An 18,359-nucleotide genomic window follows, 5' to 3' on the forward strand; every position below is an offset into this window, starting at 1 on the left:
TACCATAATATCTCGCTGGAAGGAGCTTTTTAAGACTGTAATGTATTCAGACAGAGAAACTTTCAGTAGTGGTCACACAAAAAAGTGGTTGAAGTAATTTTTTTTCTGAGAAAATTAGTGCAGCTTTTTGTTTTGAAGTTGCTGTGATGTGAGATTAGCTTGATTTAACAATTATGAACCTGTAATCTGTCTAGCTTCAATTTAAGAAGAACTATCTGCCAATGATACATGTGACATTTCTACTTTATTCCAGCATTGTTCCTTCTCTATTAACATCTCCTTTCTGCACCTGTTTCCACCAGACTTTTCAGCAGCCTAGGTGAGCTACACACCATTTCTCAGAGAAGTTATGGCACCACATTCACCATCCGCCCTGGTAGTCGTTACCCTGTCACCCGACGCGCCCCAAGCCCAGGTTCAGGCTCACCTGACCGGGGTGACCCTCTTGGACGTTTCTCAGGCTTTGGCCTACAGACCTCGCCGACTACACCCCCACAAACTATCCTCAAATCCTCCAGCCTCAGCCTTCCCCAGGAGCCTAAGGAAGTTCGCTTTGTAATGAGAAGCTCCAGTGCCCGTTCCCGCTCTCGCTCCCCGTCCCCTTCACCTTCCCATTCCCCTGGGCTGGGGTCGCCACTTTTAGCCCTCCGACCCTTTCACCAGAAACCCCTCCACCTGTGGAATAAGTATGACGTGGGAGACTGGCTGGAGAGCATCAATTTAGGGGAGCACAGAGCAGGCTTTCAGGACCATGAGATCGAAGGCTCTCACCTGCCAGCTCTCACAAAAGAGGACTTTGCAGAGCTCGGAGTGACGAGAGTTGGACACCGCATGAACATTGAAAGAGCACTAAAAATGCTGCTAGAGAGCTGACCCCTGCCCTGAGCCGCAGCAACATGTAGAGAAAGATGAAGACATGCCAGACATAGAGTCGACAGAAGAGAAACAAAAGGAACCACTCCTCTTTTACTCTAGCTGCTTTTGATCTGCATTGCCAATGTTTACCTGTGGTCCTGAGCCACAAATGTTGTTCCTGTCTTGTTAATACCCTGCACTTGGCACTGAAGAGGAGGAATCAGTCAGTCAGTCCCCCCCCCCCCCACCCACCCACCCACATTGGACCTCAAAAGTGTCTACTCTCTTCCTTATTGAAGAGAGTTGCATAAGCTCTTATTACAATAACTGAGTTGTGAAAGCTTCAGTTATTCCCAGAGTAACACCCACATGTTCTCTTTCACTTTTCCCTCCTCTCTCCCTACCTCTTCCCCTCCATCTCTGAGGCCTATTGAAGCCTTTTGCATTTCGAATAAAGGAGGAGGAAGGGTGGAAGATTTTTTTCGTCCCCAAACAGAAAGCTCAGTTGCCTTTCAAAATATTTCTACAGAGATCATCAGTAATGAACCAGGACTATGGACATAGAGTGAACACAGCTTTTAAAAGGTGTGTCCTCTCTATACCTACTGTTGTTTTTAAATCAAAGACTTTGGAGCCCAGAGGTGGCGCTCCACAAAGGGAACCATGGGAGAAACGCCTCCGCCTTGGTATCCAGACTGTGCTATCTATTATATTTGGAGAATGTTTAACCAACACTCGTGGCTTTTTTCATAATCAATCTTTTTGGGTTTTTTTCCAAAGTAAATACTATATAGGTATTATATAATATATATATATGTATTAAAATATAGCTTTCAGAAGAAAAGACAATGTTGCAAAGAGGAAATGTAATAAATTAATCTGCGCCTGTTTATGGTTTTTAGTATAGAAGGCAGAGAAATCTTTAAATTGATTCCACCAATAATTTACTCATTTTTACCAATTATATATACATATATATATACATAAATATATATATTTGAAATTTAAAAAAAGGATATAGATATGAAAAGTTTTGTCATAGATGTGCAATTTTCCTTATGGTCACCCTTTCTTGAATCGTAGCATGAAGAGTTGCATCATGTCTTGGACAGAGCGTGTGTTGTTTGTTTTTATTTTCTTACGGTCTTCCTTCATACTAAAGGGCATCCCGTAATGTGAGGCTGCGACCCCAGTTGACACCCATCCCTACTGCTCCAGCTACAGGTCCCCCTATTGTGGTTCTGACTCTGCTTTATCCACAGAAAAGGACCACCTAATGAAAAGGGACTCTTCACCTTTTGCCTGGTCATCACTCAGGGAAGGAAGTTTTTGGGCACTAGCATGGAGATGATGTTGGCTGTTGTTTTCATACAATCCTTTTCAGTTCCTGCCTATGAAGGACTATTTGACACCACCATCTGATAATGCTCCTTAGTATTTGATGGTGTAGTGAGTTGAAAGTAGAAGATCAAAAGGACAGTGTATGATTTTTATCATTCAAGAAGAAAATCTGAAAAGAACCAGAACCCTCTGACATTTTATTTTCACTGCAAAAGACAAAATCTTTTTAGTTTGGCTTCAGTTGTTAAATTAAACCGTCCTTGAAACCTCCTTGATGACCACTTGGCTTAAAGAAACTTAGCTTAAAATGTGTGCCCCTCTGAAATGCCACGCTAGAAGAAGTGTCTGTAGTCTGTCAGCCTGTGGGGATGGGAATAGCTCTGTGAGGTCTGTAAGGAAAATTCAGTATTATACAACCTGGCTGTGTCTTAACACATTGCTGCTTACCTGTCTCTCTGCAGTGTACTTGAGTACAATATTATCATAAACATTTGCAGCCTAAACTGTAAAAATAAGACCCAGGTTGTAAAATAAAAAAAAAATAGAAATAAAATACAACTGAATTTTCCTTTAACAATACAAAATCTACAATTGTACTCATGTGTAGCTTCTGCTAGCAGTGAGAAACAGTGAGTTTTATTCACACAACAAATAGCATTTTATCCATAGCTTTTCTCTAACAGAAGGCTGCCAGGTGATCTCTATTACGACTCGAAACCTCCACACATCAGCAGATTCAGTCAGTATGCCAAGGTACCTTCACTTGGCCAGAGGCTCTGTGCATCTTTAGGTTGTTTTTTTTTTGCCAGCAATTTGTAAAAGCGGGTGGAGAAAACATTGTATCTGGGTTGTAAGAATAGCACTCACTGCCTCACTGTGACCTCGCTGATTTCATTTTTCTTCTGACTCTAGTGTTACAGTTCCTCTGACTCATTTGAACTCTTTGTGTTTTCTTTGTTGATTTGTTACCCTCGGACACTGTGGGTAGATTTTGTAGCGTGTGGAACATGAAGCTGTAGTCTTTCACTCATTTGAACTTTAGAGTGGCAGAAAAGATGGAAAAAAAAATATTCTGTCCATTCTAAACACATACTTACAGTTGTATAAATGAACAGACAGATATTTGCTTTTTTTTAAATCACAAGCAATGTATATATGATAGATTTCATATAAATTTTTGAAAAAAGTATATAGATCTATATATGAATGTTTGGCATATATGCATAGTTAACCACCTGAGAAAAAGGTGAGCAGATTTTATTCTTTCTATGAACTCTTAAACTTTTGAACTCTGAACTATGAACTAGGGGATGATTTGCACAAAACAAGGTGACAAGGTGCTAACATAAAAGCCACCCAACGTCCAAGCGCATGCGTGCATCTGGATTCCCTCAATCTCTGTGTGGTCGTTCCTCTTCACCATGCGTCTGTGTGAATGTTTGAGCGTGTAAGCAAATGCTTGTTGTATTCCTTTTTTTGTATGTGTGTGTTTGTTTGAGAGAGTGTATGGTTGATTTTTAGGGTTTACATCTTTGGAGTTAGTCCACTATAGCCTTACTGTATTACCATCAGAGATTCCCGGCACTGGCTGTGTCACACAAACATACACACTCACATCACGTACACACACAAACAGAAGAAATGCACACATAAATTCTTGTTCCATGTCACAATTATTGTTTGTATGCATTGTTGTTTTGTTCAGAGTGAAGTCTTTGAAAAGTGGACTTCTCAGCGTTAGACCGGACAGACTGATTTAAAATTTGTTGAATGAAACCATTGTGACATTTTATATTTCAAACAGCAAGAACTCACATTGTAACTATGTAGGTACTGCCTTATGCAGTGTCACTGTTTTGTACACCCATTCCCAGATAGCATTTTGCGCTTCTTACCCTCCACTCTGTCTGGCAGCACTCCTTTTTCCTTTTTCAGACTTTCAGTTTTTGAGTTTTGAGTTGCTATATGAGGTGATCCAGTAAGGAACAAACAACACAAAGGAAAAATGTGCCAAAAAATAACTTTTAACTGTATATTTGTCTTTGCTTTAGGACTATCTTAGTTACAGCATTCTTTAGCTGTTATACTCAATAATATGGTGCCATCTCCTGGAAATCTTGAGAACTACAGACATTTGTTAGATACTGATGTATTTCCGACAGGAAATGCAGTCATTGTTATTATTTTGTGAAGTAGCAGGCTATTGCATTTATATAAATATATATAAATATATATAGATATGTTATATCTATGTATATTCTATAAAGCCTGTGCATAACTACCTGTGAGCTTTGCATTAACATTTCTATTTAAATTTTGAGACAAAGTATCACAATTGCTTGATTTAACTGTGATGAAGGATATTATCCTGCTTGGCTTACTATTCCCATAAAAATAAACAAAAAACACAAACACTTACGAGGTGTATGTGTACAGTCTTGAAACACACAGGCTGGCCTGGTTTGAACAAAAAAAAAGTTGTAGTGAATACCTGGTCAAATGGTTGTGTATGTTTACTGCAAATACCGATGCAAAATGATGCTCCAGAGCAAATGTGTAACAGACTTACACACCATTAGGTCAACTAGGTTCAGTGAAGGGTTATCTTTGTCTTATTTTCTAATCAACAAAGCACAATCTTCATAGCGTAGGGAGAGCAGTGTAACCTTTTTAAAAACCCACTGGGGTCTGGTCACCCACTGGACCCAGTGATCTTATCATCAAAGGGTTTTTTCTTTCATTGTTGGTTTTCTCCTTGTTTGCACTGTGACGTTTAGAATGGTGGATATATCCCTGCAACGTCTCAGCCTTGTCTCACAGGTGAACTTTCTCAGCATCCAATAAATGGGGGACAGCATCTTCAGCTTTTTTTTAAGCAACTTCTGGATTCCTGAAGCATTACGAAACCCCATTTAATACATGTGGGCTAAAATTGAAATAATAGTGAACCAGAAGGTACTGAGTAGTCTTAATGCAAACAAAATAAGGGTGATTTTGAAGTTTGAGGCTAGATCTGAGCCGTTTCCAAGGATATCTCCACCACAGAGATATATGTTTGTTATTTTATGTAATAAATTTATAATTAAAACATGAACTGAACTGAATTTTACTGTCATGAATGTATGTGCCAGTGTGAGTTATTTTGTGTTAATGCCTCATAAAACAAAGGAAATGTCAAAATGTGATTTGCAAAAACACAAATAGTTGGATGTTATATGAGCTTGAAATTCTGAGGAAAACTATTTGTCATTGCATATTTGAATAATTAAATGAATGTAAACACTAGTGCTTTAAATAAGCCATTAGGGCACAACAGGCAGAGCTGAAAGCTGCAACTTGAAAATATGATGTTGACAGTGCTTAGGTGTCTGCTGCAGTATCGCAGCAAGTTGCAAAGACAAACATATGAATGTGATAACATAGTACATTACATTTTCATTTAAAGGATGTGAAAAAGGAGACTCCAACTTGATTAAGTAAATGTCTTCCAACCTCCTGTGGTCAGATTTACAAATCATCACAAAAGTAGACTAAAATATGACCATGAAAACCACCGCAAGGTTTGAAAGATCTATAAATGTTTTTTTGGATTTGGAAAATCTTCATTGTCCCTGAGGGGCAATTTGGTTTGCAGCAGAGGTCCATGCAGGCAATACATTCATATAAACAGCACAATGACCTTTTTTCTGCTTTTATATTCAGCAGCTATCGTCTGGTCACAAGACATAAAGGAAGTGCGGATGATTTAACTCAATTTCATTTGGTTGACAAAGGCAAGGAGAGTTATTTTATACTGTAATGTTAATGACAACTTGTGGGTATATGCTGTGTGTAATATTTACATTCTATGATGCTACATTACAAAACGAAATAAGCAAGCAATGTAATCCAGAGAGACAGTGACACAGTTGAGGTACATTATGCATGTTATGTTAATGTAGGCTATAGTGTGATGGTATTGCACCTCAATATTTTAGAAAGATATCACGAGTATTTGCACTAAGAAAACAATAAGCTTTATTTTGAAAGTTAAATTGTAAGCAATTGCTGTTAATCTACAGCCAATTTTCAACACTAAAATACTCTTTTGATCTAAAACAGAACTGGGATGCTTACCTTGAAGCAAATTGACAAAGGCCATAAACAGTATAATGCGGTTTTAAATTACAGGACATTACAGGATATATATATACCGTATATATATATATATATATATATATATATATATATATATATATATATATATATATATATATATATATATATATATATATATATATATATATTATTATTATTATTTATTTATTTATTTATTTTTTTAAAGAGGGTGTTGCCTTGAGAATTTAAAGCGTGATCAGTAGTGTAGTATATTCGGTTGTTTGTCTTTTTTTTCTAAAAATATGCTACTTCTTATTTTTCTCAGTTAGTTTTCTTATTGAAGTACCCAACGCCATCAACTCCTGAACGGAGGATCATTTGAATAGCAGTTTTCAGAGAAGGACAATATGGAGGACATGTTTCAGAACCTGCTTCAACAACATGCATCTGATATTAAAACTACAAATTAGAAGCTCTTAATGAGATCTTATTTCATTTTTTTAATATTTCATTGATATTGCAGAGGATGTTTGATACTTAAACAGAACCTCAGTAGCACTAAGTTGTCTACACATTGATTTTAACAAGTCATTTATGAGTGAGGCTTGAATTCACAGCAAAATATTACTTCTGGGCAGTTTTAGTTGTATTTAGGTTCAAATGAATACAGCCGAATATCTATCTATCTATCTATCTATCTATCTATCTATCTATCTATCAATCTATCAATCTATCAATCTATCAATCTATCAATCTATCTATCTATCTATCTATCATATTAGAATGAAAAATATCTGTATTTATTACATCTGTGTTTTTAATAACTAAATTTGCAGCATTACTACAAAAAATGTTGATATTCGCCCCATATGGTCCGATATTGACAGCGACAAAGCTAGTCCGTCTCTATCGTCCCAGATGTTTTAATGTTTGGTAAGGGTGAGTTACTCAAAAGTAGTTTAAGAAATTGCATTTATTGCATTCTTTACATAGTTTAAAACAGACTCTAAGCTATGTCTGTTTACTACTCAAAACCTTTTGAGCTGGAATCTTTCCCCTTTCATCTCACCTTACAGTTTGTTTATTTGTTGTTGTTTCAGTTTGACAGTTGCAGCATTCATGTTGACATTGCCCTTACAAATAACACTAACTTTATAATATAAGTTTGTATTGTTTATTTTGTATATCATGTTAAAGCATATTTTAGGCAGTTGTGTGTAGCCTACAGAATAATGAAGTTGTATTCTTAGTTGCACTGATTTTATAAATCTTTAAAATGCTGAATTTAGTCCTTTTTTTAATCTATAATGCCGATCTATTGTAAACTGTGATAAGTTAAAGTAACATCAAAGTTATTTACAGTCGCCACGACCTCCGACCTCCCAGCTGGCCCTCCATCGTGGGTGTGGGAGGCAGGCGGGTTCAGCAGAGGTCACCCGAAAAGAAACAGAGGAGTATCATTATTATTGCCACTATCATCCCCCGACTGGTTGACATCTTTTATCCAGATCAAGACAAATCCTTGATATATTTGTGGCGTCTCTGTACCGTGACATCTACTTAATATTTTTGTTTAAATTTGGTTAATTTGTTTGTGTGCTTTATTTGAATCTACTCAATTTAAACAGGTTATTCTTTGGCAACTGATTTGAGTTCTATTAACTCAACTTTTAACAAGGTTAGATTTAATTAATAATAATGTGTGCAATCTGTTGCCTCAATTTTATTGAGTTGTTCATGTGTATCACTTTTTAGTGTGGCTTGCCTTTCAGGCAACCACCCTAACAAATGTTATCTCAAGACCCTTTACAAAAAAACAGGTAAAGGAACTTACTCTTTGTCTGTTAACATAAAAAAAAAGAGCAGGTAAAACGACCGTGTTCATTATCATGTTTACAAAAAGCAGGTCATTTTTAACTTCTTTTGATCAGAGTTCTTATGAAAATCACTATTCAAAAAAACAACAACACAAAAATCCTCCTTTTATTCCTTAATTGTTTTTCCATAGGCCAGTCAAGTAGCTCAAAGTGAATGCATGCAGGACTTGCTTTTCCATCAACACATTTATGAAATTCAGAACAGGATGTTCTTCAAAGTTTTTACAGTTTTCTAGAACAGTACTTTACATGGAACTTCAGTAAAGTAAGTGTTTGTCAAGCCTAAATGGCTAGATTAAGAATTCACGAAGAGCCATGTACAGCAGCCAGATTTTAAAGGCCTGTGACCATCAAATGCCCCTGAGTAACCTTTCACCCTTTTTAATGAAATATCCAAACAACTCTCGTTAAACTAAAAAAAACACTATTTCTTTGCTTTGGTGCCCATGTGTGTCTCTGTGTTAGGCTTGTGCTAGTGCAATCTTAGGTTAATGGACACCTGGACTTGTTCAGTGCACCAAAAACAATACCCTTCATATCTGTCACATTATTTTCCATTGATAAAAAGTTTCATTGCCAGATAAGCAGATTGTTTTTGCAGAAAGATGCATCTAATGGCATTAACAGTCAATCTAAACCATTAACAACAACACAAATATATCAAATAGACCATGAAAAAGTGTATAGGCTGTCTAAGAAAAATCTACCATGCAAAACATGATTATATTTCGGAAATAAAAATGTCACATATACCCGTTGTTTAATTTGAATTCTTTTGATTTACTTTAAATACTGATAGTGTTCTTAAACATGACAAAGTCACAAGTAGCCTAGCAATACAAGTGGGCCTGTAACTTTGACAATAAAATGTGATCACTGAGCAATTTACTTTTTGTATTTTATTTGGTCAGGCTGTGTAAATTGCCAGGTGATAAAAGAGATCACGCCTGACTAGTGTCACTCCTGATCTCTACAAAAGGGGTGATGTATTGTGAGTGACGCAGTCCAAAGGAAAAGCTTGGTGCTTTTTCTCTTGTGTAGGTCGCCTGGGAGAAAAGAAAAATCAACAAAATGCAAAGATATCTGAGACCTTTTTAGGCGATCAAATACAAACAATTGAATCTCTCCTACCCTCTCAGGATAGTATTCAAATGGGCCTGGTGTCTTTGTGGAATCACACGGGGTGAAGTTGCGCCCTGTCATGCTGAAATGTGGAGATTTTTGCATGTAAACATTTGTGTCCACAGCTTTGTAGGCAGCAGGACCAGGGGTCTAAAAGGAGAAAAGTAATAGAGGACAACAGTAAACAACAGATTTTTTTATTTATTTAATGTGGTTTTAGACACATAGCTAACGCATAGCTAATACATACACGCAACACATACCTTATTCGGATCTTCCTTGAAGCCTCCAGATTTTCTGCTGCTGCAGATAGAGTAACAGGGAGCTGTTTTGCACACAGTTTTAGGCCCAATAACTGGAGGCAAGTTATAAGCGGCTGGACCTGCAATATAAGTAACGTGGAGTTTATATTTTTTGTTTGATGAAACTTTTATGTCTAAATGTTGAAAACGTAAACTGCAACACGTTACCTGGTGTATGGTTAATTCTTTGTTCTTTGCCTCTTCCAGATAAAGAATACATTGGAGGAGAGTGGAAGATCCACTTTGATGATTGCTCTGGGGAATATTTACCTGAAACACCAAATAATTCATATTAATACACTGTTGACAGCTTAACTTAAATGCCTCATATGTGTCTGAGATCACCAATATTTCTTTTTTTGTATACATTTTATTGAAATACAACACAAAACACCCCTCCCCATAACTAGACAGTATCAAAAAACAGGAAGAAATAGGTTGCAGATCTGCAACCGCATAACGCTACACACAATATTCATACCCGTAAACACTGACTGTGTTAAGTTAAATAATAACAAAATAATAGCTGTCTTAACAATGATACATACTGTATACACACATATAGAGAAAACATATTCAAATAAAATAATACAAAATAAAATATCAATATTATTAATAATTGTGAGAAATTAAAAAAATAATTAATTACATAAACAAATATATATAAAGCTAAAATCATGTGTATCATTTTCTGCATTCATGATAAATCATACACAAGCTTCAGTCCACCTACGTAGAAATAGTCTAGGTTAACCAGTCATCAGAAGCCCTTTCATGTTATTTGTCCCACAGTAAAAGTTCTAAGAGTGGATTTTTTCCAATCATTACACTGCTTGCCCATTAATAGCAACCTTTCAGTTCTGTGGGTGAATACTTTAAAAAGGGTAACCAAATTTTAGCGAACAGATCCTTTTTTCTTTTAAAACAGCTTGAATTCGTTCATGGGGAAGGCAGTCAAAAATCTCTGGGTTGGACCAATATTTCCTTTTTTCAAAACAAAATCTCTTTTGTTTTGTTTTAACTGACCTGGTCCAGGGGCCTTGAACACTTCTGGATCCTTTGGACGGCTCTGGAGTGAAAATGCAGGTGTGCCATCTCTGCCTGATTTGGTGATGTTGGAGGGGATGAGGTATCTAGGTCCAGGGGAGGAATGAGAACTTGCCTGACTAAGACGTATTCCGAAGCTGTACATGGGTGCTTTGTATTTAGTTGGATCATGTTTAGTGTTTCCTTAATGGAGGAAAAAGTACAATAAATGACAGTTAGATCAATAGTTTTAATAGTAACTGTTGCTGATAGTGAAGAAAAAAAAGCTGTGTCTTCATGGCCATTTTGTCTCTACCTGTGAGTCCAGGCAGCGCATATTTGGGCCCTGGGCTACCATAAAGTGCAGCAATTGGCCCTCTTGGCTTGTGGGGCCTCCAGGCCCCGACCCAGGCTTCATTGTTTGACATGACTCTGATAATGAGACATTGATTGTGACCAACTGCATTTACAGGCTTTTGCGTTTGCAATACTCCGATAAAGAATTTTGATTAACAAAACAAATATTTATTAACCAATGTGTCACAAAAAGATGAGTTAAAGCATTAAATACATTTAAGATGTTTAATAAATGTGCTAATATCAATGTCTTTGTGTTTCATAGTTGATTATTTCTTGAACTTGTCACACTTATGAAGGGAGCACTGAAAGCAGCTGGCAAGTGAATCTTAAATAATTCTGCTGTAACTCTCCATGTTTCACAGCAGTGTTAGATACAGCAGTATTTAGTCAATCTCATTAAATATGTAAACCTTTATACATAAGGGTAAGCAGTAAAATCATCATTTGTAGGTGAAGTGCACCAAACCAACACAGTGGATTTAGTATCAAGATGCAAGCACATAAATGAAGACATCACTGACTGTGTTAAGTTAAGTTTCGTAAATGATTCTAAAAGAACAAGTAAATAGTTTTACCTGATAAAAGTCCTAATGCTCCCTTGTCCAGTTACCCTGTGTCAGGCTTTATGCCCAGAGTACAGAAATGAGCTCTGAACCCAAACAAAAACTGTTTTGTGCTTTTCAACTTTGCTATGACAACGTTACCATAGCAATGACTCTATGACAAGCATTCTTAATGCGTATATGAATGTGTGTGTATGTCCGTGTGAGGTGTGTGAGGTGTGTGTGTGTGTGTGTGTGTGTGTGTGTGTGTGTGTGTGTGTGTGTGTGTGTGTGTGTGTGTGTGTGTGTGTGTGTGTGTGTGTGTGTGTGTGTGTACAGTGCAGGAATGCCCAACATGTAAAAACATAACAAACTCTTTGTCGGTGTTGTAAATGATTTATTAGGTTGCTAATATGTTATTGTAGTTTCATTCAAGTATAAGCCTACATTCAACAAAAGTTATATTGAACATTAAAAACAGAGTGTCAAAATTACTTTTTAATCATGGGCATGGCATTAGGGAATCAGTATGAGGGTCCCAACCTTGACACCTTACTAGAATACATACAGGACACATGTGAATACTAAGAAGTTGAACTGCTATAACATGTAGACACCCACAGAGCAGCAGAGTCTGTCTCACCTCTTGATTTGTCCCACTATCCTGTTCATAGAATTAAATATCAGTTAACTCAAATAAAAAACATTTTGTTTTATTTATTTTATTTTCAGTGCAGCGCTTCAAAGTGTGGCATTAGCGGTGCAATTTTTGGTGAGGTGTCTACAGTTGCGGTAAGTTTCTCTCAAACTTGCCTTCAGGACTTTCATCAAAGTTGGAATACTTTTCATTTCCTCTTGGGGGCGCTGGTGGTTAAACAAAAAAAACAAAAACCAGTTATGAACCTAAACTAAACACCTTCATAGGGATTTAATGGCACACATGAATACCCCAAACTCAATCCTACCCTGGTTAGTGTCCTCATCAGCCTTGACAGCAATGCATCCTCTCTTTGTGGACAAAACCTGCTCACTGTACCCACACAGCTCAGCAGACAATAGATGGTGTGTCTTTGTGGCTGCAAAAATGGCATGAAAATATAAAGCACATCATCTTTGCTGAAGATGTAGCTAAAGATGTTTAAGCACTGTGGTTGTATGATAAGGCAAGATAAGATTAAAAGATGACTTGTCATGTGTTTCCTTACCTTCTTTAGCACACTGAGAGGCTTCGGGTTGTTTGCTCCTTGACTTAGCCTGTCTACATCCTCTGCTCTCAGAACTGGCTCCTGGATGAGGTCAACAAGGAAAAGAATGTTTTGCTTTAGAATAGAAACTGCAAACTACAAATAAAAAGTTTCAGGAATCGATTTTTTCTTCATATTTTGAATACTAGCATTATGTCTTCATACTTAATACCACTGACCCTCAGTCTTTCCAACCAGGTCCATAACAGACAACTGAGAACATGAGGATCTGACTCAGTGACCAGCAGAGCCCAGCCACAGTCGCTGCTGTTCAGCTCTTCCTGTTGAAATAATTATATTTATCCAGTTTCTTTAGAGCTTTAAATAATATTGATGCTTTCAAATGAAAAAAAGTGTCATTGCCAGAATTGTTCACCTGCAGCAGAGCTGATCTTCGCAGAATGATTTCCCCTGGAAGGGCTGGGTCTGCCATTGCTTTGGCAACAGCACGGACAGCCGAGGTCGAGCCTAGATTCTGGTAGTTTCTGCACGACTTTATGATAGAGATCATATATGTTTTAATGCATGCACCAAAGTTTTATTCATCATCAGCTTTTCAAGAATCAAAGTTACCTCAGTGAAGGACCTGGATTTTGAAAGAAGCTCTTTAGCTCGGAAAGTTGACCTCTTAGCAGAGTTGTAGCTTTTTCGTGTGCTTGAAATAGGAACTTTGCCTACATGAGATTCCTTTTTGGTGATCTGGTGGCTTGGGGAAAGGATCAGATTTGCTGATCTCAAATCAGATCTGATTAGGACTTGTAAATGTCTCACATTTCCAAGAGCTGGGTTGCAGTATGGATTCATATCCTGATACTAAACGACAGATGCAACACAGTTAGAAAAGCCTTTATGATTACTTTGACAGAAAAAGACAATTTTTTCACTATTAAATTCTCAATGAAGTTACACCTTGTTTCCTGTGATCTTGCTGAGGTCAGAGTCACTGTAGCTGCGTTTGTCAAATAACACCTCTCCTAGTGGCTCGTCCCAGGATAATACTGAATCTGCGTCCACCCAAGAGGTCTGATGACCCTCCCTCAGTAAGGGCAGGTGCTGTTTGTCTACCAGGGTCTCCCTCACAATCCTGCCTAGGGACCTTAGTGCTGACCTTTTTTCCAGTTCAGCATAGACTTCTGAAGGAGCAGGGAGACCCAAGGCCAAGCAGGAGAGACGCAAACACAGGAGGTACACCACCTAGTGGGAGGGTCAAGGAGGTCAAAAAACGAGGAGGTAAATAATTAATGAAGTACAATAATTAAGTCCTAACCTTAGGTGTGTGTCTGAGTGTGCGTGCCTCCTGGCCATGCAGCAGCAGGGCTTGGCGGTTTAGGTAGTGCTGCAGGGTGAAAGGGACTCCATGCCGCAGCTTGAGGTCCGGATATTGGACCAGCTGTGTGCTAACCAGGCGAGCGAAGTCAAACACCTGGCTAATCTGTGCCCGGGTTTGAATTGAGCGTGGGCGTTTTATCCGAACGTAGTGGACAGCCTCACTCGGGGTGATGCGTAGTGTGTAGATCAAATAGCAGGCTATCAGGACACCTGTTGAACAGCAAGATTACAGCATAGACACCATGTAAACATAATGAAGATACTTAAGCTTAACATGTGTACAAGCTGTTTATTCCCACCTGTCCTGCCAAGGCCTGCATGGCAGTGCACAGCCACCCTTCCCTCCCTCACGGCAAAGATCAGAACTTTCACTGCATCAATGACACCAACGAGGGAGGACACACCGAAATCTGGCATCCCAAAGTTGTAAAAGTAAACTGCAAGTAAACAAATATTTGCATACTTTAACTATTTTGGGAACACACTATAAAGGACAGACGTGTAGTTTTAATATGATACAGATACTTTATACTACAATTACATAAGAAACACAGATTTTGGTATATAATGACAGAAAGTTGTTGCCCAAGATGCAAAAATAGCAACTGTCATAATACCAGTCTAACTTTAACGATCTTGTTTCACAGTTTTTTAAATGATACAGAATTGAAGAGAGCAGTATTTGAGTTTTAATCTTACAAATGAACAAACATACAGAATTGTAATACAGTATCTACAGTATCTACAGTCTGTGGTGGGATCTTACTGTCATTCTCCATGAAGGTCTGTGGAGAGTATGTGAAACCACTCTGAAGGTCCAGTGGTGGTCCACAGTGAGCATGCTCCCCTGGCAGCTGCATGTTGATGATTGACCTGATGTTCAACCTAAGAAAAAGAGAGAAATGATGAAGAAAACAGGTTATGTTAGTTCTGTTTTTGCAACTTAAAACTATTTTTTATTGTAATTGAAAAGTTAGTACATTGGGACTTAAACTTGTCATAGCCTTTAACAAAGTTTCTTATTCCTACAACTGTTTCTGTATCAGAAGAACAGAAGAACAGCACAAACATTGCAGGTTTTATAATGAACAGTGTTTACCTTTGAAATTGGTCTATCATCCTGTACTTTTCTATCAGACAATTTGATGGTCGTGCCATGGCAATAATATCATCCGTCACCCTGCATTAGAAAAACACTCTTAATCAGTAAAGTATTAATTGATGTTCTTGATACAGCACACACACAGACAGTATAGTTTTGAGAATTTATTCACAGTCTCACCAGGAGGAGTAAACACCTCGGATGACCTGCTGATTTTGTTTCCAACACTCTGGTCCTTCATAGCGACAGTCTAGTCCTCCACAGGCCAGCAGACAAAGGAGATTGGGTGGGATAGCCTTCACCAGATTTTCCCTGGCCTGAGAATAGGATGGCCGAGGTACTGGTATGTTCGTGATTAAGGTGGGTATCATCCTGCACAAAGGTAGACCTCGCTTACGCAAACAACACCAACAAGTTGTCTCATGTTGCCTCAATGCCTGAGTATAATATATACAAAACTACAGCTAATTCAAATTGACAATTTATGTTTTTGTAGCAACAACATTTAAAAGAAATTTGCATTTTGCAAAAAGTCATAATACTTAGGTTAAGAAAACTTCAGCTGCAGATGTTTTTATCAAAGTAGGAAATGATAAAGCTGCAATGGCTTTTAAAAACAGCGACGTCTCGAGAATACAATAAGCGTTTTCAGACTGCAGAAATGTTTTCATAGTGATAGGAACTGATGGAACCCTCCCTCTTTTTTATTGATTCCGCAACACCGGAACTATTTTAATTCCGAGAACCCCATGAAGAGGAACTTTTTTAGCTCCTAATATGTGGTGGCGTGAATGCAGACAGAAAAACAGTCCCCATGTTGTCTAGTTCTCAAGGAACTCCTGAGAGGATAGTTCCTCTTCAAAAAGCCCCAGAACTCTTTCCTAAATCACCTATTGATTAAGCACTGCAGGAACTACTGTATGAACTATTTTAGTTCCTAGAACCCTTTTTAAAGGAACCTTTTTACCTCCTGCTTCAGTAGGCACCATGACCCCCAGGGAATGATTTGTTGGTGTACAATTCCTCACTATATAAAGCAATTACTCAAATTCAAAACCTACCTTACTGTGTATGTTGAAAAAGTAAAGCTGTAAATCCCATGAAATGTGTTTCAAGAGTCGAGTAGAGCAGGAAAGTGAGAGGTGTCGCTGAAAGCAGCAGAAAACACACACATGCTCCTCAATGCAGATCCACCTTGCTGCTACAGATACTCACACACATAAGTGCATTGACCCAGCTTCACTAAGCCTGATTAGCTATCATAGATGCATAAGAACTGACATGCACACATCACAGCAAGCCAATTATATCATGCTTATAGCTTCCCCTGTGAACACTGTGTAAAGGTCCTAGTCCCCCGACACAAGCTGAAGCTTCAAACAGGATTTTATTGATATTGTGATGCAGAGAACGTAGTAATTGTTGATTTCACAGCTGTGATCATGCATCAGTACAGTGTATGTTTACGCAAAGATAAGAATTATACTGTTCATGTACCCTGATATCTATCTTCACCAATTATTGGAACATGTAACTACAGATTAATGTGGATGAATGAATTAAAGACCCTCAACAAAGCAGTTATCAGAAGTTTGAACCTGCTTAAAAATGATAGTATTTTCTTTGAAGTTTTATTTCACTTGGATGTTTTTATCTTGGGACCCTGTATGATAGCTGACTTGTAAACAGCGCCTCCTATAGACTGGCTCTCAAAGACCCTATAAAGTAGAAATGCACAAATATGCACATCAAAAAAAGTTAAGAATAAGATCATTTATACACCAGGATTTAACTTAAACATTCCAACTAGTCAAAAATGTGAGAAATTAACGGCACACATTTGTAAGTAATGTTTAACTGAATGAAGATATGTTGCTGGAGTATAGATGGACATGTGAAAAAAAAAAACAGTGATGACATTTGTAAGTGAGCTGTATTGATAAAAAGAGCAGAAATCGGTGTTACATATATTAAAGTGCAATAGTGAGAATAGACAAGTTAACAGCTAAAACTAAAACTATTTGCTCTAATGATGAATAGACAAGACATGAAGTGGACTTCAATGATTCCTATATTCAAGTGCAGGAGTGTAGACAAGCTAGCAGCTGAAATTATTGCCTATAATGATTAGGATGAGTGGACAGACCGATGAAGTGAACTCGAGTGCAGGGACAATAAACTTTACATGAGTAGAACAGGTTCCAGTATAAAGACACAGAGATGATCATGATGACAGCCCCACCTTACGAGTGATGGTCCTCAATGATGACCAGTACCTAAGGACCTATGCATCAGATCATGTGACCTGGACAGTGCAGCAGTGGGCTACCGTCCTGTTCACTGATGAGAGTCTGGTCACCTTGCACAGGTCACTGGAGAAGGCAAAGTGAGCGATATGCAGAGGTCAACATGGTCCCCAGGGTTTGCTTTGGTGGAGGAGGTGCAACAGTCTGGGCAGGCTTCACCAGTTAGCGCAAAACAGATTTGGTGATGGTAGATGGCTCAGGCACTGCACGTTCTTACCTCAGAGACATTGTAGAGCTCACCATCATCCCCCAATTCCACCAGCGCATCCCCAACTTTCTGTTTATGGCTGATAATGCTCCACCACATCGTGCCAGAACTGGCTCAGCTCGACATCAGGAGATACATACATACATACATATACATATATATATATACATACATACATATACATATATATATATACATACATACATATACATATATATACATACATATATACACACACGTATACATATATATACACACACACATACATATATATATGTACACACATATACATATATATACACACACACATATATATATATATATATATATATATATATACATATGGCCAGCAATGTCCCCTGACCTGAACCCCATAGAGCACATCTGAGACCAGCTGAAGCAGAGACTAGGCTTGTACCATAAGGCTTGTATCATAGGCTTGTATCATAACCTACAATTTGTTTTCCTGAGTACCAATTCACAGCAGCAAACAGAGAATGTTTACTGTACTGTATTTTACAATGTACGGTCTGTTCTTTCCATACAGACGGTTAGTCAGAACTCCATAAACCAGGCCAGAGAACAATATGGATCGACACATTGTCCTCCAATCACTGCATTCTGTTCCAATAACAATAGAGGTCAGA

The 18,359-nt window shown here is 38.0% G+C and overlaps 3 protein-coding genes across 4 annotated transcripts in view; 1 reads left to right on the top strand and 2 right to left on the bottom strand.

Moving 5' to 3' along the window:
- Positions 1 to 5,300, top strand: part of shank3a (SH3 and multiple ankyrin repeat domains 3a) — a 151,833-nt gene extending 146,533 nt beyond the window's left edge. For both annotated transcript variants that reach the window (XM_079345521.1, XM_079345522.1), the window contains one exon: positions 303 to 5,300. In XM_079345521.1, the coding sequence (XP_079201647.1) occupies positions 303 to 873 (571 nt within the window). In that variant the 3' untranslated portion in view covers positions 874 to 5,300. The remainder of the gene's footprint in view (positions 1 to 302) is intronic.
- Positions 5,301 to 9,055: 3,755 nt separating this feature from the next.
- cimap1b (ciliary microtubule associated protein 1B) lies at positions 9,056 to 11,696 on the bottom strand. Its single transcript, XM_079345597.1, has 7 exons — positions 11,557 to 11,696; positions 10,938 to 11,053; positions 10,622 to 10,825; positions 9,764 to 9,865; positions 9,557 to 9,675; positions 9,303 to 9,443; positions 9,056 to 9,217 (listed from the first exon to the last, which is right to left on the bottom strand). Exons 2-7 carry the CDS (start codon positions 11,047 to 11,049, stop codon positions 9,113 to 9,115), a joined length of 783 nt encoding a protein of 260 aa, XP_079201723.1. The 5' UTR covers positions 11,050 to 11,053; positions 11,557 to 11,696; the 3' UTR covers positions 9,056 to 9,112.
- A 66-nt stretch (positions 11,697 to 11,762) lies between these two features.
- LOC306825082 (protein tyrosine phosphatase domain-containing protein 1) lies at positions 11,763 to 16,410 on the bottom strand. Its single transcript, XM_079345598.1, has 13 exons — positions 16,260 to 16,410; positions 15,379 to 15,570; positions 15,196 to 15,276; positions 14,863 to 14,981; positions 14,396 to 14,533; positions 14,035 to 14,306; positions 13,677 to 13,961; positions 13,341 to 13,580; positions 13,144 to 13,260; positions 12,947 to 13,048; positions 12,729 to 12,809; positions 12,489 to 12,599; positions 11,763 to 12,387 (listed from the first exon to the last, which is right to left on the bottom strand). Exons 2-13 carry the CDS (start codon positions 15,567 to 15,569, stop codon positions 12,265 to 12,267), a joined length of 1,860 nt encoding a protein of 619 aa, XP_079201724.1. The 5' UTR covers position 15,570; positions 16,260 to 16,410; the 3' UTR covers positions 11,763 to 12,264.
- Positions 16,411 to 18,359: the final 1,949 nt, after the last annotated feature.

The sequence above is a fragment of the Symphodus melops genome (genome assembly GCF_947650265.1).
Source record: "Symphodus melops genome assembly, chromosome: 6".
NCBI classification, from domain to species: domain Eukaryota; kingdom Metazoa; phylum Chordata; class Actinopteri; order Labriformes; family Labridae; genus Symphodus; species Symphodus melops.